General features: G+C 41.1%; 1 protein-coding gene across 1 annotated transcript; it reads right to left on the bottom strand.

The window, feature by feature from the left end:
- Positions 1-1,526: 1,526 nt before the first annotated feature.
- On the bottom strand, positions 1,527-24,238 carry ZNF367 (zinc finger protein 367). Its single transcript, XM_068974700.1, has 5 exons — positions 23,822-24,238; positions 8,421-8,571; positions 5,483-5,602; positions 4,346-4,484; positions 1,527-1,749 (listed from the first exon to the last, which is right to left on the bottom strand). Exons 1-5 carry the CDS (start codon positions 24,236-24,238, stop codon positions 1,527-1,529), a joined length of 1,050 nt encoding a protein of 349 aa, XP_068830801.1.
- Between the last annotated feature and the right edge of the window lie 3,571 nt (positions 24,239-27,809).

Here is a 27,809-nt window from a genome sequence, read left to right on the forward strand (position 1 = left end):
ACATACAGCCCCTTCCCCATGGCTACATATTTTAAACTATCTGTGTACTGCAACACACTGGGATTTTGAGATAAAGAAGCCTACATTTTAGATGTTTAAACTACATCTGTAGGCTACTATTTCAATATAAAAAAAAGAGAAAAAGGCACTGACGAGCCCTTATTTCCCTTATTGTGACGTTTACTCCAATTAAGCAATCTATAAAATTACCATGCTATGCATGTTATTTAGTTTCTGCTTAAAACAAGGTAAAATGATGGAAGTTTATGCCTACATAAAGGAGGTGAACTACTCTGCTCTTCATTTTTCTATTCATGCTTCAGTACATAAAGTGGTGTTTAAAAATTTCATCTATTTTGGAAAAAATTATTTAAAACCACCACACAAGTTAACACACTTGCAGTTAAAACTATTCTGGAAGCCTACTTATTTGAGTAGCTAATATTTTCTGCAGTGTTTAACTGATAGCTAAATTTAGTGAACACAAAATAGCTTGGCATGTTATTCTGAAGTAAAGCAAGAAGGTGGCTTTATGCACTGAAAATATAAATAGGAGGCTTCCATTTGCTAATAGTTCTAAACAAGCAGTACATTTAAATTTAGTGTTTGCTAACAAAAGATCTAAAACGGTTCACTACAAAACAACCCTGTAGATGTCCCTTTTATTAATAAAAATCCAAGTGCCAAATCTCATTACAGGGCCCATAATATATTTTTAAAATACCGATTACCAAGTTACCTAGACTTTGCAAGATTAACCATTCAATTTCAGCAAATGAGAAACATGAAATGTGCAAAAGTTCCCAGATTAACAAGATAGGGATGACAAGTGCTTTCAAACCTAAACATCATAGTGAGTTGTAAAACCTCAGAAAGATACAATAAGACTGATTTCAATACAATTTTGAAAAATTTTAACTACTGTTCATCTTACCAAGATCTTCAAATATCTGTTTTCTTCCAAAGTCCCAAAGTTAGAAAGTCTTCTGAAAGTCAGTTTTCCATCTCTAGTCTTATTAGGCACACTATTTTGCAATTTTAAAATATATACCTTACTCACATCTTATACTTTCTGCTTGCTTCCGAGTTTACAGTATTGTTAAACATACTAATATACATTGTTAAAAATGATCTTATAAATAATCTATTTAAACCTTCTTTGGCTACATGTACCATGCTTTTTTTACCCCCATACAAGTGTCTTATTCAGAAAGTGCTTTCTGTGAGAACTGCTTCCAATGAATGCATTAAACTTGCAAAATCTAGCCTCCCACAATACGTAGTTTTCTACCCTGTACTAGAAGTCCCATATTTACAAAATATTTTAAACTTTACAACAAATCTATTACCATATAAAAAAGTGCAATTCTCTCTCACCCCATATTCTGGGGCAATGACATTCTTCATACATTTCTACAGAATAGCAGCCTATGATAAGCAAATAAGGTGCTTAGCTTATGCCCAAGGATCTACTTTTTAAGTATGCTGGGCAGTACTTTTGTACAGTGGAAGAGTCAGTGTTCGGGCTACTGGCGGAGCGGTGCTCCCGTCAGGTTGGCGAGCTCGATGAGAGCGAGGGCTCCGTGCAGGCGCTCCCGCTGCTCCTGGAGACGCCGCTGCGCACCACTCTTCTCGTCGTCTTCCTCGTCAGACTGGAGATACTCCAGCGGGTCCTGCTGCTCCTGATCAGCCTTCTGAACCAGCTTTCCTTTCAAGGTAGGAGTGCGCTGCTCTCGTGTTTCCCAGTACCTGTATGAAATGCATCCACATTACTTACACGTATAGGTAAGACTCTCCAATGTTCACTTTTCTAAAAAAAAAAAAAAGGTGGGGGGAGTGGAGGGGGTCTTTACTACAGTATTATTTTGTGTTTCAGTTTATAAAGTTACAAAGTGAATATGTTACATGTTTCCATGCTGCTGCTGCTGCTAAGTCGTGTCAGTCCTGTCCGACTCTGTGTGACCAGATAGACGGCAGCCCACCAGGCTCCTCTGTCCCTGGGATTCTCCAGGCAAGAACACTGGAGTGGGTTGCCATTTCCTTCTCCACATGTTTTCATAACAGAGGGGAAAACTCAAGTTCAGGAAACTGAAGGACTTGCTTAGAATGCCACAATCAACAAATAGCAGCTCAGACTCAGCTCTTGGAGTCATGTGTTTTTGTCATTAAACTGATTTCAAGATCACATGTGAAACTGCCTAGAGTAAAATATAGAAATAGAATAATCATAGAAGCCTATTTATCCTTTCCACAGAGGGAGAATGGCTTCTGATAGAGCTAATTATGAGAAAGTTTAAACCCACCAAAAAGAGCACAAATGAATTAATAAGGGTAACACATGGAGCTTACTCAAGAATTTAAGAGCACCATCTTTATTCTACTGCATGGTCAACTGATAACTCACAAGAGAAAATGCAAAGGTTCCACCTTTTTTTGAAAACCAAAGAAAGGCATATTTAAATCACAGTACCATTACCTACAAAAATGTCCATTCATGTTCATAGCAGCTTTATTTGTAACAGCCAAAACCAACATAAAGGCCCATCAAGAGGTGAATGAATAAATAATTGGAGTTACGGCCATACAACAGATTACTGCACAGCTATAAAAAGGAATGAACTTATACACTCAACAACACCATGACTCTCAAAATAATCATGCTGGTTGAAAGAAGCCAACCAAGTACATAGTGGCCGATTCCATTTGTATAAAACTCTAGAAAATGTGAATGAACTGCACAGAGAGAAAGCAGATGAGTGTTTTGGGGGGCTGGCAGTGGGAGGAAGATGCAGGCTTACATCAACGGATTACAAAGGGACATGAGGAGGCTTGTGGAAGTGATGGTTATGCTCACTATCTTGATTTTGGTGATGGTTTCACATCAGACGTCAAAGCACATCAAATTATGTATTTTAAATGTGTACAATTTATTGTTTGACAATTATGCCTCAATAAAGCTGTTTTTAAAATTACATACAAAAAAAAAATACAACTACCAGATTTCAGGAAACCCAGATTACTCAAACCAGAAAACTTTTGGAAATACTCAGAAATGTAAAAAGAGAAATGCAAGAAGTTCAATATGACTTCAAGGACAACTAGAAAAGGAAAAGAGCAAAATATAAGTCAGCAAGATCAGCAAGGACTAGGTAAGGGCTTTGAATGCTATAATAAAGGGTTTAGACTTCATACTGAGAACCATATTAACATTTTAGAAAGACTCCTCTGGCAGCAGCATGAAATAGATTGAGAAGACTTAAGTGGCTGAATCTGAGAGTTGTTAAGGAAGTAGAATCCATAGGTTGATCACTGAGTAGATGGGAGAAAAATAAGGTAAAGACAAAGATAACTAGTTTGTTTCTGGCTTGGGCAAAATTAGATTCAATGGGGCAGTGGAGACCAGCAAAGAGGAAGAGGGAGGAAGAAAATGGTGCATTACTTGAGACAAACCCAATCTCTGCCTTTGTGGAGCTTATGATCCAGCAGGGAAGATAGTCATTGAACAAATAAATGTGTGATGGAGGTTTTGAGATAGAAAATACAATGTGTTATAAAATCATCTGTTAAGTGCACTTAACCTTATTTGTTTGGGGGGTTACTGGGTAGGTTAGGGAAGAACTTCCTGAAGTGATGTTGAATCTGAGTAAGAAATGAAGAATGAACAGAGTGGCTAAATGAAGAGAGAAGTGAGCACAAAGGGCTAGAAACTACAGTAACAGTGCTATAGAGAGACAAGGAATCCAGGTAGCTGGAGACAGCTGTGTACTAGAGGGAGGCAGAACCACAGAACATAATTAGGGATTCTAGAGTTTATCCTCAGTGCAGAGGAGACTAGTGAAGCTAGGGATTGCACAATCAGCTGCTGCTGGTGTGTGATGACTCCTTAAATCAAAACATCCTTACAGGAATGTTTTTATACTGGTCCCTTTGTTGCCATTAAACAAATTAAACTGGATGCTTTTGGAAATTTTACTTTGGAAAAACCTCTAGTCTCTATCTCTCTAATAATCAACACATCACTAAATTCAATATAAAGAAAATGAAGATGGATTGTACTAATGACAAATGAAATACAATACATAAAAAAGATTATTTTCAAATGGGGTAAATCCTTGCTTTATAAAACTGTGGTCTGAGCACTCAGACTAATATCATACAGTAGTCTTCTACCACACACAGATCCAAATAAAACTAACAATTCTGTGCTTTAAAGAAATAAAGTGCCATTTCAAGTTATTTTTAAAAAATGTGTACAAAAGCAACTTAAACTGAGAACTGCCTAAATCCCCAGCGTCAACCCACACACTGGGCAGTGTTCCGCTGTAGACTCCAGGGAGAGCCTTACTTTGCCAACCACTCAGCGGCAGCCTGGTTGTCCACAGCCTGGGGCTTACTGAGAGCATCTGTGGGTTCCTCTCGCTTCAGCCTGGCATAAGGGTGCTTCGGACAGTGGCGGTTTGCATGGGTGAATCTGCTTAGGCAGCCTTCAAAACACAGAAGGAAACACTTTATCAGAATCTGGATATCCAGCAGACATGGAAAACGTTCAGTTTCACTGGTATCCGAAAAAAATAAAATAAGATGATGAGAGTTATCATTCTATAACTTGAGAAAAAAAAAACAACCTTAAGCTGGTATTATCAATGCCACTGAGAGGAAGGTGAAAATGGTTCTTTCACCTCCTGGTCATTGCAGTGTAAATGCATTAAACCCCAGTGGAAAGTAATTTATTAGCACAAGTTATAAAAATATTCAAAATCTCTGACCCAAGAATTTCGTTCTTGGCATCTGTTATAAAAAAATCCCAAAAGGTAAATAAAGCTTTAAATAGGAAAACAGGCCTCTCATGTTTCTTGATAACAAGCAAATTTTAAAAGCAAATTAAATATTCAATATCTAACACTGAGGCAATCATTATGTATATGTGCTACGTTTGTAACAACTTAATCAAGAAAACCACAGAGCAACAGAACAAAACTGTACTGAATTTCAAATATAACTGTGTAAAAATGTACATAAGAAAAACCGATTAAGAAACTGGTAAAACAGTAAGTAAACACTGGAGAAAATGTTAAGAAATTACCAACAGTAGCAATGTTGAGCTGGTAAAATCCACCCCACCCCTGCCCCTCCTGAAAATTTAGACAATAATGTGCTTCCTTCAGCTTAACAGTTAAGAAGTTTAACACCAAAGTAAAAGCCTACGCTAAAGGCTGTATTTACTTGAATAGTTTTCTACCGCCTACAATTGGTTATAGATTTTTAATTGCCCTTTATAAAGATTTTCACCTAAAAAGAATACTTTACTTAAAAATCAATCATTTCCCAGCAATTGAGCCTGGATCACATATTAGCAAGGAAATATTAAGAGGTTTGATAAAATCTCTATCAAAAATTTCACTTCCTAAAAATTCAGGCAGAAGATATTTTAACCTTTAACTCACAACTGGTTATTCCAAAAACTTAACTTCTAACACCATACCGTTTTCTGAACAAACAAAAGGTTTTTCTCCGGTGTGAAGACGCTGATGGGTTTTGAGCTGTCCACTTTGAACAAAGGCTTTTCCACAGTCTGGATAGTCACACAGATAAGGTCTCTCACCTAAGTAAACAGATGTTGTTATATTTATGAGACAATAAGGTGGGGAGGGGGAAGGGGCAGGGAGAGAGAATCAACCTTTACATAAGTCATGACTGCAAACAATAATAAAACATGCTACAGCCTCTACAGAGCTGGAGATGAAGTGCTAAGGGCACACTTGGATAATATCAAGCAGGTGATCACTTGGAAGCACAATGTTTTCTTTAGCCCTTGAGCTTCTAGGTACCCAGGTTCACAATCTTTGCAGTTATCATCTCAGCTTATCCCATATTTCCCGCCACGTCTTAAGTCACTAGCTCTTGCTGATTATTTAAAACGTCTCTACTGCCACCCTCCTCTGGTCAGACTGGTCACCACCCCCACCCCACACCAACCCCACCTAGAAGGAAGCCTGGTGGGTTGCTGGTCTCTGACTCTGTATAGCACTTTTGGAGTAGATGGCACAGAGCACTTGCTTTTTCCTTCCAACTACCCTCTAAAACTACCCCAAACCTTACTATTCTCCCTGAACAAGCAAAAACGGTCTGCTGACTTTTAAATGGCCCTCTAATACCTGTACTATAGCTACTGGGTTCTTGAGCAGGGTTTACCTTAACTTCCCTCCTGGAGATTCATTCCAGCCACGAGGCAGTTCCCTATCTTCTACTCCTTGAAATCCCTATCTTTCCTGCCTATTCAAATCTTCCCAATCCTGTAGGCTCCCAGTGAAACTTCTTCTACCCCCAACCGCCCCCACCTCCGAATAATTAAGCGACATATCCCCCCACTAACTTAGTATCCTATATTGTTTATGTATCATGAACTCTCCTTGTACAAAGATGAATAGCACCTTGTACTCCATTTCAATTTCTGTACACAGCACAGTGTTAGGCTAAACAAAGTGCTCAAAAAGATTGTTGTTCAATCATAATTAAACTTATTTCCTGAATAAACATTCTTTGGTCAACAATTATACATTGGTTCTTCCAATATGACTCAAAGAACAGTAATGAGTCTTCCCTAAATTTTTTATTTAGAAATGTACTAAATGAATGTAACAGTTGGACACAAGTTAATAAACATAGACTACAGTAACAGAAAAGTTTTTCTACCCTCTAAAAGCATATACTATTAGAACTTAACTATAGCATGGAGATCTTGGGCTCAGGTCCCCGGTACACAGTGTAATAGGCGTAGAAGTACTGGGTGACACACAGTGGATCAGTGGTAGATCAGTACTGGACTCAAGCACCTTTTTATTATGCCACGTGATCTTGAATCTTGGCAACTGATTCCATACTGGCTACATGTACTCTATAGCTGTGAACCGCTTATTTGGGGTTATTTCAGGCTGCTGCTGCTGCTGCTGCTGCTAAGTCACTTCAGTCCTGTCCAACTCTGTGCGACCCCATAGACGGCAGCCCACCAGGCTCCTCTGTCCCTGAGATTCTCCAGGCAAGAATATTGGAGTGGGTAGCCATTTCCTTCTCCAATGCAGGCATGCAACCCCATAGATGGCAACCCACCAGGCTCCTCCGTCCCTGGGATTCTCCAGGCAAAAATAGTGGAGTGGGTTGCCATTTCCTTCTCCATATTTCAGGCTAAGTTGATTGAAAAAAATTCTCTGAATCAGATATGCATAAAATAATAGTTTTACTGAATGGTACCTGAATTCAAAACCTCTTGGCACCTTAGTTTATAATGATTCAAAATTAAAACTTTACCCCTTTTCAGGGATTTAGCTAAGAACACCTATATTCTAGCATGTCATTGAACTATATCTTTTCAAAAACTAAAAGAAAAAAGAAACAGGTGATAACTATAAACACAGTGGAACAAACAGGGGACTACAGGTTAAAAACACAAATTCTAGATCAGTACTGACCAAGAGAAATAGAATGAGAACCACTTCTAATGGCCACATTCACAAAGTAATAAAAAACAGGTAAAATTAACTTAACTATGTACTTTAACTGAATACATCTAAAATTTTATCATTTCAGTTTGTAATCACTATCAAAAATTATTAAGGACACTGTTTACTCTCTTTTTTTCATACTAAGTGTATTTTATACATACTGCTCATCTCAATCTGGCCTAGCCACAGTTCAAGTGCTCAAGGGCCACATACGCTACTGTATTGGCCAGTATACTTCTAGGCTAAAGAGTATGAGGAGTTGTAAGTCAGTGGTAACTGGGTGCTTTTGTGCCTTGGTTTCCTCATCTGTAAATTTTTTGATGTCATTGTTAGAAATATATGGCTCCTTCAGGGACCCACTTTCTCTGTGGCAAGAACAAGACCCTCTTTATCTTTCTGTTCTCTGTATGGTATTTTAAATGCAAGTATGACTTCTTCACACAAATAAAGATATATGATAGTCTTGGGATAACTACCTACAATACATTTATTTCTGAAAAATTATTTCACTTTAGATTTAATAGTAACATCAAATATCCTGATGGGACTGAGGACTCTAGACACTCTTTAAAAATTTGACAATTAGTGATTTAGGATTTGACTTACAAATCAGTTTTAACAGTCAAACAGACAAAGGCATATCAAGTAAAATTTGGATAGATAGGATAGAACCAAATTTAGTAATAATATTCCTGTGACAGCTATGCTAATTGTCATGACAACTTTAGAAATCACATGGTATCAATGTTCAGAAAACTATCCCTCCCTACCAAAAGAGAAGCTGACTACACAGTGCCTGCTTTTAAAATTTTACAATAAGGAAATGTGAGGCAACGAAAAACTTAATTTATAGGCCTAAACAGCAAATCAGTTTTCATTTAAGTATCACTTTTGGCATTCGCTAAAATTTGCTCAACTTACCTGTATGAGTCCTTTTGTGAGCCTGGAGTGATTTCTCCCGTGGAAACACCCTATTACAGATGTTACAACGGATTCTGCTGGATGAATGCTCTCCTTCATTTATTAAATCCCGCACAGTATCTGCTCTGGGTCTACCACGTCGGATTCCATCCTGTTAACAATTTGTAAAACATTAATATAATTTATTTGACTCCGCTCATTAAAATATAGTATCATAATCCAGGCATAATTTGTTTCAGTTCAGTCACTCAGTCGTGTCCGACTATTTGTGACCCCATGAATTGCAGCATGCCAGGCCTCCCTGTCCATCACCAACTCCCAGAGTTTACCTAAACTCATGTCCATCAAGTCGGTGATGCCATCCAGCCATCTCATCCTCTGTCGTCCCCCTTCTTCTCCTGCACCCAATCCCTCCCAGCAGCAGGGTCTTTTCCAATGAGTCAACTCTTTGCATGCGGTGGCCAAGGTATTGGAGTTTCAGCTTCAGCATCAGTCCTTCCCGTGAACACCCAGGACTGATCTCCTTTAGGATGGACTGGTTGAACCTCCTTGCAGTCCAAGGGACTCTCAAGAGTCTTCTCCAACACCACAGTTCAAAAGCATCAATTCTGCGGCACTCTGCCTTCTTCACAGTCCAACTCTCACATCCATACATGACCACAGGAAAACCATAGCCTTGACTAGATGGATCTTAGTCAGCAAAGTAATGTCTCTGCTTTTGAATATACTATCTAGGTTGCTCATAAATTTTCTTCCGAGGAGTAAGCATCTTTTAATTTCATGGCTGCATTCACCATCTGCAGTGATTTTGGAGCCCCCAAAAATAAAGTCTGACACTATTTCCACTGTTTCCCCATCTATTTCCCATGAAGTGATGGGACCAGATGCCATGATCTTCGTTTTCTGAATGTTGAGCTTTAAGCCAACTTTTTCGCTCTCCTCTTTACTTTCATCAAGAGGCTTTTTAGCTCCTTTTCACTTTCTGCCATAAGGGTGGTGTCATCTGCATATCTGAGGTTATTGGTATTTCTCCCGGCAATCCTGATTCCAGCTTGTGCTTCTTCCAGCCCAGCGTTTCTCATGATGTACTCCGCATAGAAGTTAAATAAGCAGGGTGACAACATACAGCCGTGACAGACTCCTTTTCCTATTTGGAACCAGTGTGTTGTTCTGTGTCCAGTTCTAGCTGTTGCTTCCTGACCTGAATATAGGTTTCTCAAGAGGCAGGTCAGGTGGTCTGGTATTCCCATCTCTTTCAGAGTTTTTCACAATTTATTGTGATCCACACAGTCAAAGGCTTTGGCATAGTCAATAAAGCAGAAATAGATGTTTTTCTGGAACTCTCTTGCTTTTTCGATGATCCAGCAGATGTTGGCAATTTGATCTCTGGTTCCTCTGCCTTTTCTAAAACCAGCTTCAACATCTGGAATTTCATGGTTCATGTACTGTTGAAGCCTGGCTTGGAGAATTTGGAGCATTACTTTACTAGCACGTGAGATGAGTGCAATTGTGCAGTAGTTTGAGCATTCTTTGGCATTGCCTTTCTTTGGGATTGGAATGAAAAGCACTTTGCAGACACTGCATTTTTTTCAATTGAAGGATTTGTGGCAACTCTGTGTCGTCAGATAGTAGTTAGCATTTTTTAGAAATAAACTTTTTTTAAATTATTTTTTATTTTATTTTTGGCTCCTCTGGGTCTTCATTGCTGTGTGCCAGCTTTCTGCAGTTGTGGCAAGCAGAGATTACTCTCTAGTTGCAGTGTGCGGGCTTCTCATTGTGGTAGTTTCTCTTGTCGCAGTTCCTGGGCTCTAAAGCACAGGCTCAGTAGTTGTGGCACACAGGCTTAGTTGCCCCACAGCATGTGGTATCCTCCTAGACCACGGATCAAACCCATATCCCCTGAATTGGCAGGTGGATTCTTAACCACTGGACCACCAGTGAGGCCCCATAAAGTGTTTTTTGGAAAGCAAGATCAAACCAGTCAATTCTAACGGAAATCAACCCTGAATATTCACTGAATGGACTGATGCTGGAGCTGAAGCTCCAGTACTTTGGCCACTTGCTGCAAAGAGCAGATTCCTTGGAAAAGACCCTGATGCTGGGAAAGATTGAAGGCAGGAGGAGAAGTGGGGGAACAGAGGATGAGATGGTTGGATTGTCATTGTTGTCACTGACTCAATGGACATGAGTCTGAGCAGACTCTGGGAGATACTGAAGGATAGGGAAGCCTGGAGTGCTGCAGTCCCTGGGGTTGCAAAGAGTCAGACATGACTTAGTGACTGAACAACAAACTTTTTTTTTTAGACATAATGCTATTGCACACTAAAGAGACTATAGTATAAACATAACTTTTTATTCACTGATACCAAAAAAGTTGTGTGACTTGCTTTATTGCCGTATTGGCTTTACTGCAGCCGCTGCTAAGTTGCTTCAGTCGTGTCGGACTCTGTGTGACCCCATAGACGGCAGCCCACCAGGTTCCCCATCCCTGGGATTCTCCAGGCAAGAACACTGGAGTAAGTTGCCATTTCCTTCTCCAATGCATAAAAGTGAAAAGTAAAAGTGAAGTCGCTCAGTTGTGTCTGACTCTTAGCAACCCCTTGGACCACAGCCTACCAGGCTCCTCTGCCCATGGGATTTTCCAGGCAAGAGTACTGGAGTGGGATGCCATCTCCTTCTCCATTTACTGCAGCAGTCTAGGACTAAACCCACAGAATCTCAAAGGTGTGCCTGTAAATAAACATTTAATACCTTTCTTCAGTGACATCAGTGAAATGGCAGAGTAGGTAGTTTCACTCTCCCAAATCACTGAAAAATCAAGCAAAAACTGTCAAAATCAGCTTTGTCACAACTCCAGAAAATAATCAGAAATTTACAGCAACTCAGCCAACAATAACTCAAGAAACTGGCAATGTAGAACTGTAGGAAAGTTGTGTAGCACATTTAACAGCTCCTTGCCCCACCCTCTCCTCACAGTGGTCTTTGAAGATAGTTGTCTTCATTCTCAGTGTAGGATCCCAGTCCCTGGTCCAAGAGAGAAGACTTTATATTCTGAAAGAATTGTGTTTGTCTGTTTTCCCCAGCCTGGGGGCTACCTGAAGCTCTGACTAACTTAGAACTTTCTCTGGGCAGAAAAGTGGCTACATGGAGGGCATATCTCAAAAACCTTGTAAGGCCAATAGCAACTTACTGCCACCTGGGGAAAAAGATTTCAACTAAGGCACACAGACACACCAAAAGTCTAGGAGGAAAAGCTGGGGAGAGAATTTCTTTGGTAAATTAGGGCATTGAAAAGTGCCCACATATCCTAAAGGGAGGAATTTAGGAAGCCACATACTTACCCAGCACAGGAATCATACTCAGAAAAGATCTGAAAAGAAGCAAAGCTTTCACTTCTGACTGATTTTTAGGCTCAGCACAAGCACGAAATGAAGGTTAAAACAGAACTGTAAACAGTCTGGCTAAGTATATAAGGAGAGCTACAGCACAGAACCATTCTGCAAAGTTAAAGGGTTTTACTTTTTAACTCTTTGTCTTTCTCCTCCCCCCACCCCTGCCGCCCCACCCCCCGTTTGGTTCCAAGCACTCAAGAAAATCTCAAAATATGAGCTGATCTTAAGCTAAAGAAACAGACTTCAGAGAACAAATGCAACAAAGAGTTTACAAAAATAGTTTAGAAAAGTCACCAAACAACTACAGCCACAGAACACAACTAAAACTCTGAGGAGAGAGAATTTGATTTCCAGAACTACTACTTCATAATATTCAAAACACCCAGTTTTCAATATACAACAAAGCATGCAAAGAAAAAAAAAATATGACCCATGCATAAGAATTAATTTTTCCTACAAGGAAGCAGACCTTGGGCTTACTAGACAAAGAAGTTAAATAAACTGTCTTAAATACGTTGAAAAAAGTAACAGAAACCATGGAACAAAAGAAAGAACAAAAGAAAACCAGGAGAACTCGGTTTCAACAAACAGAGAATGTCAATAAAGAAACAAATTATGTTTAAAATATAGAAATTCTAGAACTAAAAAATACAACAACCGAAATGAAAAAAATTCACTCCAGAGTCTTAATGGCAGATTTGAACTGGCAGGAGGAAAGAACCAGCAAATTTAAAAATAAGTCAACTATTTTTAATCCAGTCTGAGGAACAGACAAAGAATGAACAGGGCCTAAGGCACCAGTAAGACATCAAGTGTCTTATGGGCCCATTTGGGCTGCTAAAACAAAAGACTACACACTGGGTAACTTATAAATAACAGAAATTTATTTCTCACAGTTCTCGTGGTTGTAAAGTCCAAGATTAAGGTGCCGGCATGGTCAGGGGAGGGACTACTTCCTGGTTCACAGCCAGTTCCTTCTTGGTGCGAGCTCACATGGTAGAAGCGGGCAAGAGAGCTCTCCAGGGCTTCTTTCATAACGGCTTTAAATCTGTTTATGAGGGCTCCACCTCCATGACCTAACCACCTCCCAAAGGCCCCATCTCCTAACACCATCATTTTGGGGGTCAGGATCTCAACACACAAATTTAGGGGGACACTTTAGCATTAAGCTTATCAACACACGCACAATCAGAGATCCAGAGGCAAGAGAAAATAGGGCAGAAAGAATATTTAAAGAAATAATGGCTGCAAACTTCCCAAAGTTGATAAGACACAAGTCTAAACCCCCAAGAAGGTCAATCAACTTCTATAATAAACACAAAGAGAGATGCAAAGGGAGACATAATCGAACAATCAAAAGACAAGACTCTGGAAGCAGTTTTTGTCAGTTTTTATCATGCCTACAAACAGCTGATTTCTCAGGAGAAACTGTACAAATCAGTGGGATGATATGTTTAAAGGAAAGGAAAAAAAAAATCAAACAATAATCTTATAGTCAACAAAACTATTGCTAAAAAATGAAGATATTAAGCATTCCAAGATAAACGCTAAGAGTTCATTGCTAGCAGATCTGCCCTACAATAAATCTGAAGGGAGTTAATTCTTCAGGCAAAAATGAAAGGACACTAGACAATAACTCAAAGCCATACAAAGAAATAAACAACACCAGGTAACTACCTAAGCTAGAAGTATTGTACTTTGGGCTTATAACGTCTCTCTTCTGTCCTATATAAAAGGCAAACAACAGTGTATTAAAAAAGATAATAAATCTTTGTTACTATGAATACAATATAAGGTGTAATTGTGGCAACAATAACAAAAATGGAGAGAAACAGAAATATATGGGAGCAGAACTTTTGTATACTATTGGAACTAAGGTGATATTAATTGAAAATAGATTTTTTTCACATTTTTAAGAAGTTAAGCAAAATTCCCAGGGTCATCACTAAAAAGGAGAAAGGAATGAAAAGAATACCAGAAAAGGAAACAAGGAAGGAAAGAAAATGATAAACCACAAAAAACTCAAACACAAAAGGAGGCAGTAATGGAGGAATTCATAAACACAACAGGTATAAGACATATAGAAAACAAAGGGGGAGTAGTTCTTTCTTATAAGCAATCACTTTAAATGTAAATCAATTAAATTCTATAAATAAAAAGCACAGATTGGCAGAATGGATTTTTTTTTTTTAATGAACCAACTATATGCTATCAACAAGAAACTCACCTTAGAGTCAAAACATAAAAAGGTTAAAAGTGAAAGGATGGAAAAAGAGAACAGTTATAAACACATGCATACCTAACAACAGAGCTCCAAAGATGTATGAAGCAAAAACTGGCAGAACTGAAAATAGAATGGGATAGTTCAAAAATAACTGGAGATTTTCACTTCCAATTAATGGATAGGACAACTAGACAGGTCAACAAGATATAGAAGACTTGAACGCACTATAAACCAACTATACCTAACAGACATACACAGAACATTTCACACAAAAACAGAAAAATACCCATTTTTTCTCAAGTGCACATGCAGCATTTCCCAAGACAGACCATATGTTGCGCCCAAAGCAAGTATCGGTAAATTTTAAAAGATTGAAATCATCCAAAGCATCTTCTCTGACACACATGGAATGAAACTATAAACCGGTAACAGAAAGAAAACTGGAAAGCACATAAAATATGTGGTAATTAAACACTCTTAAATAGCCAGTGGGTCAAAGAAGAGATCATATACACAGGTTCAATGCAATCCATATTAAAATCCCAAAGGTCTTTGCAGAAATGGAAAAAGCAACCCTCTACTCATGGAACTGCAAGAGGCTCCAAGTAGGCAAAACAATATTTTAAAAGGACAAAGCAGGAGGACTCACACAAAACCTATTGCAAAGCAATGGAAATTAAGACAGTGTGGTACTGGTGTAAGGGTAGACATAGGCCAATGAAATGAAACTGAGAGGCAAGAAATAAAGCTTTATTCTATGGCCAACTGATTTTCAACAAGGGTGCCAAGAACACTCAATGGGGAAAGAACAGCTCTTCAACGAACAGTTCTTAGATAACTGGATTTCTTCTTGCAAAAGAATGAAGTTGTACCTCACACAATATATCAGAAATTAACTCAAAACGCATCACACCAAAATGTGAGAGCTGAAACTTTAAAACTCTTACCAAAAAAAAAGGGGGAGGGATAAACATTCATGACCTCAGATTTGGGCAGTGGATTCTTAGATGTGGCACCAATAGTATAAGCAACCAAAGAATACACAAACTGGACTTAAAATTAAAAACATTTGCATGTCAAAAGACATTATCAAGAAAGTGAAAAGACAACCTAGAGAATGGGATACAATACGTTGCAAATCTTTTATCTGCTAGGGTTCAGTATCTAGAATATATAAAGAACTTTTGCAGCAGAAAGAAAACTCAAATAAAAAAAGGGCAAGGGCAAAGGACTTGAATAGACATATTTCTCCAAAGCAGTTATATTGATACATATGGCCAGCAAGGTCTTGGAAATACAAATCAAAACCACAGTTGAGGTTAATTATACCTCAGTAAAGCCTGAAGAGAAAAAAATTAATTAAAAAAATCACAGTGAAATATTATTTCACATCAACTCAATCATACTAAAAAAAAACAAACCAGGAACCTAAGTAGGAAATAAGGTGATTTTTGGTATGAATGTGGAGAAACTGGAAACTTCTGCTGGTGGGAATGTAAAGTGGTTCAGCCATTGTGGAAGAGATTGACAGTGTGATACACTATCACGTATGTACATATACACATACAATGGAATGTTATTCAGTCATAGAAACAGTCATACATGCTACATGGTGGATGACCCTCAGAAAACAGTATACTAAATAAAAGAAGTCAGACACAGAAGGCCCACATGTTGTATGATCCATGTTATAAGATGTCCAGACAGAAAACAGTTGGTGTTTTCCAGAGACTGTGTATAGAGGGGGAAAGGGAGTGGCTAAATACTGAATAAGCAACTTTCTTTGGGGGTGATGAAAATGTTTTGAAGCTTGATATAGGTGGCAGTTTCACAACCTTGTGAATTAGTCAGTGAATTACAATTTAAGATGGTCAATTTTATGTTATGTAAATGTCAGCTCAATTAAAAAAAAAAACAAACTAAAGAGCTCAGAACATACTATGGCCTTTAGTTAATAATGTATCAATTTGGTTCATTAATTACAATGAATGTGAGACTTCCTTAGGGGTCCAGTGGCTGAGATTCTGCACTCCCAATGCAGGGGGCCCAGATTTGATCCCTGGATTGGAGAAGGAAATGGCAACCCACTCCAGTGTTCTTGCCTGGAGAATCCCAGGGACAGGGGAGCCTGGTGGGCTGCCGTCTATGGGGTTGCACAGAGTCGGACACGACTGAAGCGACTTAGCAGCAGCAGCAGCAGGGAATAAGATGCCACAGGCCACAGATGAGACCTGATGTAGCAAAATAAATAAAAAATATATTAAGCACAACATGTATCAAAATGGTGTAAGATATTGGCAATAGAGGAGACTGGGTAGACGCTTTATGGGACCTCCCTGTACTGTCTTAACATTTCTAGGTATCTAAAACTAACCAACAATAAGCATTTACTTGAAAAAAAAAAAAAGCTTTCTTCCCAGGTAAGTTACATTTTTACACGTACAAGTTATATATAAAAAATAACACCTACATCCAAACTAAAGATGTTTTTACTGCTTTCCATATAAAAACCTAAAGTCTTCCCAAAGCTTAAAAACATCACCTAAAACCTTGATAATAAGCAAGATTCCCTTCAATGTTCACCTTGAAAGAAAAGCATAATCTCAATATGGATGAGTATCTTATAGGATAAATCATGTCTAAATATTCATAGATATTAAAACTTATTTTCCCAACAGCTTAGAGATGGAAGCAACCTAAATGTCCACTGACAAATGAATGGACAAAGGAAATGTGATATTTTCTTATTATTCAGCCTTAAAAAAGGCAATTCTGTCATATGCTACAACGTGGATGAACATTAAGGACATTATTCCAAGTGAAATAAGTCACAAAAAGATAAATACTACATGATTCCACTTATATGAGGTATCTAAAGAGTTTCAAAACCCTCAAAACAGAAGCAGAATGGTGGTTGTCAGGATCCAGAATGGAGAAAAATGGGAGCTGGATGGGTAGTTTCAGTTTCACAAGATAAAAAATTTCTTGAGTTCTACTATGACACTGTTCATATAGTTAATACTTTAAAATGGTTAAGTTGGTAAATTTTTTGTTTTTTCCTTTTTGCCACAAAAGTGAGAAAAGAAAAAAAGAATGTAAGAAAGCACTGTGGCAGATTATTAACATTGTTAAAATATTCACTGCCCCTCCCTCCTATCAGCCCCATGGAGGCCAACTTGGCCATATGGCTTTGCTTTGACCAATAAAACATGAACGGAAATTACATGTGTGACCTCTGAGCAAAAGGTTTACAAGCCATCACAAGGTTCTACCATCTCTCTTTCTGCTCCACCTTAAGACTCACATGTCCCAGGTAGGGAACATTCCCTTCTAGGTCCCAGAATGAACAGGATAAAGAGCACCCTCACAGGATGCATAATATAAGCTTTGCATAGGTTGAATTTGAGATTTTGAGGTTGTATTCTGCAGCATGGTTTAGCCTAAGCTAACTGACTCAGGTACATTGTTAATATATAATTTGTTGATGGGATAAAGATCTCATCCATTCTCCACAATAACTATATAAACTGTTGCTGGTTATGGTATCATGGGGCTTCCCTGATAGCTCAGCTGGTAAAGAATCTGCCTGCAATGTGGGAGACCTGGGTTCAATACCTGGGTTGGGAAGACTCCCTGGAGAAGGGAATGGCTACCCACTCCAGAATTCTGGCCTGGAGAATTCCATGGACTGTAGTCCATGGGGTCTCAAAGAGTCAGACATGACTGACCAACCTTCACTTCACTTCATGGTATCATGAATAATTGTTTTAAATATTGTTTTAAGTGCAAAATAAACACACCATCTATGATCCATTAAAAATCACAGGTGATTGGTTCTGTTAAGAAAGAAATGGACATGAAATAAGGTTAATTCAAAACTTTAGTGATTCAGCTCTGCCACAGCAAAAAGGATCATTTCCCTACTATTTTCTAAATACATAAAATATAGTATTCACTGTATTACAATTTGAAATAACTGATTTAGTATCAAACAACTAAACTATTTAATATCAAAATTTTAAGATTACCCATTATTACTTTCTGTTTCTGGTTAAAAAAAAATTAACAAGCATGTTTCACAGTGGGGGAACATTTTTTGTTTAAGTTAACTATTTGGCTGCTTCCCAGTAACTCTAAGATCTTGTCTCAGCTATAAACCACATGTTTATTTTCCAAATGAGAAATAGAGCTGAAAAATGCAACATAATCCAACATCTCAGTGATATGCAGGTAAAGCTTCACTAAGTGTATTCTTTTAGCTAAGAAAATTAAGCAAGGCAAGTAATCATCTGATACCCTAAATAAATGAAAAAAAAAAACATATTTTAACCATATATACAAAAATGTCACTCTAAGAAAACACTTTTCATTTCAGCCTTAGCAATTAAAAACAAAAGCATGTTTCTATGTACATTTTGACAATAATGAAATGTTAACTCATCAGTGACTAAGTATACTCGTAGTTTGAGAGACAAACCTTGTCAAGACTGCTTGATGATCTGCAAAAATAATAATAATAAATAAGGAATTAGAAACTCTAACATATCTTATTGCTGCTGCTGCTGCTGCTGCTAAGTCACTTCAGTCGTGTCTGACTCTGTGCGACCCGATAGACGGCAGCCCACCAGGCTCCGCTGTCCCTGGGATTCTCCAAGCCAGAACACTGAAGTAGGTTGCCATTTCCTTCTCTAATGCATGAAAGTGAAAAGTGAAAGTGAAGTCGCTCAGTAGCATCCGACTCCTAGCGACCCCATGGACTGCAGCCCATCAGGCTCCTCCGTCCATGGGATTTTCCAGGCAAGTGTACTGGAGTGGGGTGCCACTGCCTTCTCCGAAAAATGTTTGCATATCTCAGCAATTTTAATTTTTAAAACAATCCCAATACCACCAGAAGGTAGTGATTTAAAAATGTTTTCTAAAATGTCATGATAAATGTTTTATTTTCAAACATCAATAACTTTAAAAAGTTATTTAATAAAGTCTGAATTATTTCTCAAGACACTTAGAATCTCTAACATACACATTTACCTAGGCTTTAGAAAAAGTTATATTCAAACTTGATGTTCACATGATTACTAAAAAAACTAAAAGTTCTTGACACATTTTTACAAAGCAAAATTTGAATAAAGTATACAAACAACCTGGAAGGAAAAGAAAAAAGTACACAAACAACCTGGAAGGAAAAGAAAAACAGTTTTCGGTGAAAGAGGTGTGCACCTTCTTCTTTTTATGAGAAAATGTAAATAGATCTTATTTCCCTTTTCCAGTTCAGATTTGATCCAAATTTCCTGTGGCTCACATATCTGCTCCCTAACGCTATCCGTTACTTTGACTTATCTTGACAACTTTGCAAGTCTTAATTTGTTATCTATCTATTGTGGAAAATTCTGAAAGAGATGGGAATACCAGACCACCTGACCTGCCTCTTGAGAAACCTATATGCAGATCAGGAAACAACAGTTAGAACTGGACATGGAACACCGGACTGGTTCCAAATAGGAAAAGGACTCTGTCACGGCTGTATATTGTCACCCTGCTTATTTAACTTCTATTCAGAGTACATCATGAGAAATGCTGGGCTGGAAGAAGCACAAGCTGGAATCAAGATTGCTGGGAAAAATATCAATAACCTCAGATATGCAGATGACACCACCCTTGTGGCAGGAAGTGAAGAGGAACTAAAGAGCCTCTTGATGAAAGTGAAAGTGGAGAGTGAAAAATGTCTGTTAAAAAGCAGAGACATTACTTTTCCAACAAAGGTCTGTCTAGTCAAGGCTTTGATTTTTCCAGTGGTCATGTATGGATGTGAGAGTTGGACTGTGAAGAAAGCTGAGTGCTGAAGAATTGATGGTTTTGAACTGTGGTGTTGGAGAAGACTCCTGAGAGTCCTTTGGACTGCAAGGAGATCCAACCAATCCATCCTAAAGGAGATCAGTCCTGGGTGTTCATTGGAAGGACTGATGCTGAAGCTGAAGCTCCAATACTTTGGCCACCTCATGCGAAGAGATGACTCACTGGAAAAGACTCTGATGCTGGGAGGGATTGGGGGCAGGAGGACATGGGGACGACAGAGGATGAGATGGCTGGATGGCATCACTGACTCGATGGACATGAATTTGGGTAAACTCCGGGAGATGGTGATGGACAGGGAGGCCTGGTGTGCTGCGATTCATGGGGTCACACAGTTGGGACACAACTGAGCGACTGAACTGAACTGACTGACTGACTGCATGAATTTTCATAAAGCACCTCAATTGAGATACCATTCTGAATAGTGTATTTTATAAGTCTACTTGCATCTTCTTTTTTGGGGGGGTGCACTGGGTGTTCGTTGCTTCATGCAGGCTTTGTCTAGTTGCAGTAAGAAGGGGCTGCTCTCTAGTTGCGGTGCATGGGCTTCTTATTACACTGGCTTCTCCTGTTGCAGAGCACAGGCTCTTGTAGAGGATGCAGGCTTCAGTGCTGTGGTGCATGGGCTTAGTTTCCCTGCTGCATGTGGAATCTTCCTGGACTAGGGATTGATCCCATGTTTCCTGCACTGGCAGGCGAGTTCTTAACCACTGGACCACCAAGAAAGTCCATTTTTCCTTTTCCTTTTTTGGACAAGCCATCCAGCATACAGGATCTTAGCTCCCCCACCAGGAGTTGACCAGGGATCAAACCCATGCTCCCTACAGTGGAAGCACAGAGTCCTAACCACTGGACTACCAGAAAATTTCCTACTTGAATCTTAATATTAAAGGAAAAAAAAAAAAAAAACCCTAAAATCAACTCACAGAAGCAGTATCATGTAGGGATTAAGAGTAAGAGCTCTAAAAGGTTCCAATCAGTTCTGCTGTTTATCATACGATGTTAACTCAACTTTGGCGACTTCTCTAATTCCTTTTTCATCAGATAAACAAGGTAAATGGATTTAAAAATTCAAAACAATCAACACAAAGTCTGGTGGTTTGCTCTACAAGGCAATGAATAATAAATAGTGGCTACTGTGTTGATGAAACATGTTAATACGATGTTATGTTTAAATACGGTGGTGATCAAAACTACTGGCTACTACAAGACTATGGGCTACTACAAGGCTAAGTACAGTCTAGATGTTTAAAATGATCTGTGATAGAAAGGTGAAACAGGATAGGTAGCTGGCAGGTCTTGAAGGGTAAATCTGAGGATGTGCAGAGAAGTCAAACTACACAGGTCCCACAGTGGAAAAATAACTTCATGAATGCAATGTGAGTAAAGGGCACAAGCTATCGAGGCTTGGAATATCCTTTGGCAGAGGAATATTAGACCTGCTCCCTTCCCTCCCAGAATTCTACAACCTGGGGAGAGACAGTGCTAATATATAACTGTATCCCAAAAGTGCTAAACAATCTTGTGATGAGGGGCCAAAATAAGCTGGCAGAAGATGGATATTTTCCTCACAGGCAGGGGAGGCAAAAACTGGGCAGCAACAAACAAAAAAGCAAGGACTGAGATGCTGAAGGGAGATACCTCCCTTCCCAGCAGTGATAACAAATAGTGAATGAATACAAATGTTCTCAAACCCATAGCCATTATTGCCTCTTACCCAAATACTGAGAGAAGGGGGCGGGGGGAGGGGGCCAGAGGGAAGCATGCTATTGGCACCAACTATATCTCAGACTTGTCTTCCATCTTCCCAAAAGGTAAGCAGATTCAGCCACTATGATTCACTCATGCATGTGGAGATAAAAGAACTATGAGTACTTTAGAAAAGCAAAACAAAAGAATTAGACTAAAACTAAAAAATGTACTGATCATAAATCAAACTAGGTAACTTCCTTAAAACAAGTATATTCCAGACCTTTCCCCAGCAGGATGGAGACGCTAAATGAATGAATTTTTTGGAGCTGTATTTGGATTCTTCACTGATAAAAGGATCAACTTGTTTAACAATTTATGAAACAGTTACAGTATGAAGGACTGTGAGGAGGGAAAAAAGTAACATGTATAAGAGCTTTTTACATGCTTTTCATTAACTTGTACTATATTTTACCTCTGATAAATAGACAAAGTAAAAATAAAATTCAAACTCATGCATTATTAAGAACTTTTTAAAAAAGATTTATGTGAAGATAAAACTGTTTGGGGCCAAAAATCCAAACCAAACAAACAAACAAAAAAACCCCATACCTATAGAATTTCATTTGTCTATGATAACATCAACCTCCTTGGACAATCCAAAATTAGATTCAGTTATAATCAGGAATAAAATAATAGATGCAAAATCTTCTACAAGTAAATTATGCATATATGTCTTTATGTTGCTTAACTATATAACCTACTATATGTTTTTTTCAAGTGCTAAACATCTAAATATATTAATATGGAAAAATATCTAGGATACCCAGCCAGCTTATTAAGGGCTGTTTAGAGACAGCCCACTGTGATCGCTCACTTCACAAATTCAGCACTAATATAAATATTTCTACTACTTCTTTCAAATTTTTACTGAAGTATAGCTTTAAGAGTTGAAGTGTGTCCAGACATATAGCTGTATAATTACTGTTCTTTAATAACAATGCAATTAGTAACAAAGTGTACCAATTTCCTCAGGGGTCAACAAAGAGTTTCAATATCTTTGCTACTGTGTGTAAAATGATGACCAACTTGTTTCAATTTATACAGTATTTGCCAATATAGATGTACTTATCCACAAGGTGATTTATCTTTAACAAACTGCTTATCTTACATAGCCACTTAACTAATAGAACTTGAATGCTAAACTTGTATCAGCACTACTCATTACACAAGTACTTTTCTGTTATTGTTTAGTAGCTAACTCGTGTCCGACTCTACTGTGACCCCATGGACTGAACCCCCCAGGCTCCGCTGTTCATGGGATTTCCCAGGCAACAATACTGGAGTGTGTTGCCATCTCCTCCAGGGGGTCTTCCTCCCAGGGATGGAACCGGCGACTCCTGCGTTAGCAGGCGGATTCTTTACCACTGAGCCACCATGGAAGCCCTGCTTCAGAACTTGGAGCCACAAAAACGCGTCTATCCTATCAGCATGCCTGCTACCTAGCTGTGCACCTTGGGGAGCTCCCTTCACCAATACCTCTAAGTATGAATTGCCTGATCCGTAAATTGTAGGCTTGAATCCTTCCCGGCTCTAAAACAGACTGAGTCTCCAAGCAATTTGAAGTCGGTGACAACAGCGTCCGATTCCACTCTGTGCTCTCAGAACCTAGCAAAGTTGTACGCTTACTTAGTACAACTGGGAGCTGAGTAAGATTCCCCTAAGTCCCTTCTTGTTCTTCGGCCGTCTCTGCAAGGCATCTTTAGCAGGGTCGTGGTGTCTGCAGTGATGAAGCAGAAACGGCGCAACCTCTCCCTTCCTGCACCCAGAGGAACAGTTGAAGGCCTGCAGCCCCTTCTCGCCCTCTCCCGCCAGAGAGGACTCAGCGGTGGGCCGAACGGCTGACAAAGCCGGCTGACCATTCCGGTCTGTGACCCGCAGGCCGCGTTCCCGCCCACTGCACCTGCTGGCCAGTGGCTTCTGTTCCGCTGGGCCTCCCCAATCCCCCGCCGAAGTCACATGACTGAAGTCCAGTCCCGCCCCCGAGTCAGGGGGCCAGATTTTTGGCGCGCGGCAGTGACGTCAGCGTCCTGTCACCCGCCACCGCCCGCCCCCGCCGCAGCCAAAGAGACCTCGCGTTTTTAACTCGGCCCCGCCCCGCCCGCCGAGTCCGCGGGCGCTGCCGGCCCCGCTGCGCCGTTAACGGGCCTCGACTGCCCCGCGCCCCGCCCGCCCGCGCCGCTTACCTTTAGGTGGCCGCTGTCAGGGCTGCTCGCCTCCTCCTCGTCTTCACCTCCCGAGGCGGCGGCGGCCGAGACGGTGGGCGGCGGCGCGCCCCGTCCGCGAAGCCCCAGGTGCTCCGCGCTGGCGGCGGCGGCAGGCAAGGCAGCTGAGGCTGCGCCCCCGGAGGCTCCGGGGCTGAGCGTCACGTTGTGCGCGTTCTCGCCCCAGCGCCACGGGTACACCATGAAGTCGCTGAAGCCAGGGCTGGTGGGGATGAGCGGTGGCGGCGGCTCTGGCTCCCCTCCGCCGCCGCATGTGGGCTTGATCGGGGTCGTCCTGATGACCGACACCAGCACCCGCTTCGGGGAGTCCTGGCAGAAGATGACGGGCGGCGGCTGAGGGGCGTTGTCCGCCATCTGCGCCTCCACACCCCGGATCATTGCCTGGCCCGGATCCGCAGCTCCGGCGGCCGTGGGCCGCACTCCCCGAGCCCGGGTCTGGTCCTTGCTCCGCTCGCCGGCGCTGCTCCGAGTTGCTGGTTCTCAGTCCCGCCGGCTCATGGCAGGCGGACGTTTCCTGGAACTCTCCTGCGCTGCGGCCAGTGAAGGAACAGAACGGCTCGGCCGGACCAGACGGTCAGGGCTGGACCCCCAACCCTTGGGTCAAACCCGCTCTCCGCTGTTTGTACTCTCCAATGCAGGCTGCAGCTGCGGGAAGCAGGGACGGCTTGCCTTTGCGATGACAGGGAAGCTGGACGCGCGGCGCCGAGCCCCCGAAAATAACAACCTGCCGCCGGGGTCCCTACTCCTGTTTTTCCCGCGTTACATTTCGCGCCTGGGCGGAACCAATCACCGCAAGGCCCCTGCCCGCTGGCCGCAGCGGCGAGTGACAGGACGCGCGAGCCAATGGCCGGGCCTGGACTTCTTTCTAGCCAGACCGGGGCGGAGCCGGACCTGCGCGCGGGTCCTTTCTGCCATGCTATTGGCCGCCGCTCTTGTATTTTTTTTTTCTTCCAGAGGAGCCAACAGCGTTCGAAACTCCAGGGGAGCGCGCGACGTCTGCACTCACCCAGACACACCCTCCGGGAGCCCCGCCCCTGCTGTCCCTCTGCGCGGGTTGTCGAGGTTGGCGACGAGTGGGGGTGACGGGCAGGGGCAAGCGACAAGAGGGTTGCTGATTGGAGAGGTGTCGGTGACGGGGCGGGCTAGGGGCGGTCGTTGGCCGGCGGGGGCTTGCGTCTGCCCACCCCACCCGCCTGTGGCTGTTGGGCTGTAGTTCCCGCGCGGCTGCGAATTTAAAGGGCTGGGGCCCGCGCCGCCCTCCCGGTCCTTAGCTCCCGCCACCCGCTCAAGAAGGACCGAGGCCTTCCTACTGTAGTTTCTAGTAGACACCAAGAAGTGTGTAGTTTCTTAATGATTCCCGTCTGCCCAGCTGTTGGACTCGCTGTGAGTGGACCCAAGCCGCGCCCCTGACTCGCCCCAAGACTGAGGTGGGCATCAGTCCTAGCCTTCGCCTCCTCGGGCGTCGGTTTCCCATCTGTGCTAAGTAGGATAGTTAAGGAAGTCATCTCTGAGTTCCCTGTGTGCTGCTCGCGCCTCGGAGAGACACGAACGCAGGCGAGTGTCCATTCTCACACTCGGGACGGATGCCCCAGATACCAGAGGACTCCCCGCCCTCCTGCCGCGGATCCAAACCCAGTCTAGGGCCGCCCCTTCATCCCCCATCTGGAAGGGTGTGGAGCTGTGGATGCCCCGGAGGGTTCCGGTCGTTCCAGACCCCACTCGGCACCCAAGGGATCTTGATTGACAGGAATCAAAAGTCTGACAGTCAACATCCGCCCCCACCCCACCCCTGTCAGGAGCACTTTGGTGCTCAGAAAGGGATGGGGCAGAATGGAATGTCCAGGCTCGTATTCACTAGAATGTGAAAGAAGTGACTGTCTTGTTTTGTTCTTTGCTGTATTGCCAGGGCCAAGCCTGACTTGTTTTAGACATTCAATAAATATTTGTTGAATAGTTGATTCCCTTGTAGCTCAGTCGGTAAAGAATCTGCCTACAGTGCAGGAGACCCGGGTTCAATTCCTGGGTTGGGAAGATCCCCTGGAGAAGGAAATGGCAACCCACTCCAGTATCCTTGCCTGGAGAATCTCATGGACAGAGGAGCCTGGTGTCTGCAGTCCATGGGGTCGCAAAGAGTCAGGCACGACTGAGCGACTAACACTAATTAGAACAGGCCTGAATAATAGATAGCTGAGTATTCTCTCCCTCTCTGCCCCCCACCCCCAATACACACACAGACATCTGTCCCATAAGTATTTAAAAACAAGTACAACTTTTATAAACAACTTCTAAGATAACATTTTAAAGTGATTTTTTAAAAAAGATGGAATAGTGTGATTTTTTTTCACATATTTTAAAAGGTGAGGGGAAATGTATACACTTTAGCTTTTAAATATACAAAGTACCTCTAGCAAGGTACACAAGAAACTGATACATTAGTTGACCCCAAGGAGGGGAATTGTGTAACTGGGAAACAGAAATGGAAAGATTTCAGAAGATACAACATATAATTCTGTATCTTCTGAAATTTGAAGCAAGTGAAAATATCTTTTTAGTAAAAAAATAGTATGTATGTACCATTTCCTGGAGGCTTACTGTATTAATAGCATATATCTACTGATAAGGTGGATGAATGCTTCTCTCACATTCTACTGTTCTCAACAATTCTGTGAGGTAGGCATTACTATTCCCACTTTATAGATGAGGAAATTTGAGGCTCATCCAAATTCACCTAACTTGATAAAAATACCTTGTAAGGATGGCTCTGAAAACCGCCTATGGTTTATACTCCCTTAGCATCTGCTGAACAAAAGGAAGTGGCTGAAAACTGTGGGTCTCATATTTCTGAGATTGCCTCCACCCCCCGCCACATTTCCTTTTTTAAAAGATTTATTTTTTGGTTATGCTGGGTCTTTGTTGCTGCATGTAGGCTTTCACTAGTTGAAGTGAGTGGGCTCTAGAGCACAGACTCAGCAGTTGGTGCAGGGGCTTAGTTGCCCCAAGGCATATGGGATCTTCCTGAGTCAGGGATCCAACCAGTATCCCCTGCATTGGTAGGCAGATTCCTAACCACTGAACCACCAGGGAAGCCCCCCTGCCACACACACACACATTCTCAAGTCTAAAACCTTTAGGTTTTCTTTAGAGATTAAAACCAACTTGACATTTTAATAAATAGGTGATATGGAAAGATGAAAGTTTATCTCTCATTTTACTTAATAAACACTCATTTTGTTTTTACAATTTTATGCCAAATGACTGTACCAGATACTTCTGAATCCATCGTAAGGAAAATATAATTCATCTATTTTATACTTGAAAAACAGTGAAAAGTAAAAAGTGATATATCCAACTTGGACTCAAATTACCGGTTGAGCAAGATCCAGCAGATTAAGGACCAGCCAATAGTTACTGTTTAACAAGGCCCAGAGTGTGAGATGAGTCATTCAGAACCAAGACACTAACTTTCTGCTTCTAAAAATTATTCTTCATCAACAGTAACCTGGCAACTCCACTTGCTCTCTGCCACAAGAGAATGAAAGGCATGCCAGGAATTTGTGAACTGGGCAGAGGGTGATTCCAGGAGCAGAGCTGAGGACATGCAAGATCTGCTTGTTTGGCTCCATTTCCCTGCAACTAGGAAGCTTTCTGAAGTGTGCAGATCATATTTCTGATGTCTTTGTTTTGCCCTAGTCAAACTGTAAATACTAAAATTGAGAATACTGAGACTCAGAGTACTAAAATTCATCTAAGGATACTTGCTATATTATTATAGTAGTCTTTCCAATTGTTTAAAATGTAGACCTCTTCTGGTAAATATATATACCTCAAACACTCTTTTTAAAATATGCTTAATGGTTTCAAGATAAAATCTGAGTAAAACAAAGCAAGGATTTTTTTTTTTTTCACTTTGAAAACAGTATCAACGAGAGCATTTGGAGCTGCTTGACTG

This window comes from Capricornis sumatraensis, chromosome 6 (assembly GCF_032405125.1).
Source record: "Capricornis sumatraensis isolate serow.1 chromosome 6, serow.2, whole genome shotgun sequence".
Taxonomy (NCBI): domain Eukaryota; kingdom Metazoa; phylum Chordata; class Mammalia; order Artiodactyla; family Bovidae; genus Capricornis; species Capricornis sumatraensis.

What these genes read in the sequence shown, in the direction of transcription:
- ZNF367 (XM_068974700.1), bottom strand. Translation starts at nt 24,238, where the DNA reads ATGATCCGGGGTGTGGAGGCGCAGATGGCGGACAACGCCCCTCAGCCG. An exon ending in TCACAAAAGGACTCATACAG is followed by an intron (nt 5,603 to 8,420) that starts GTAAGTTGAGCA and finishes CTGTTTACTTAG; the next exon opens with GTGAGAGACCTTATCTGTGT. An exon ending in TTTTGTTTGTTCAGAAAACG is followed by an intron (nt 4,485 to 5,482) that starts GTATGGTGTTAG and finishes TGTGTTTTGAAG; the next exon opens with GCTGCCTAAGCAGATTCACC.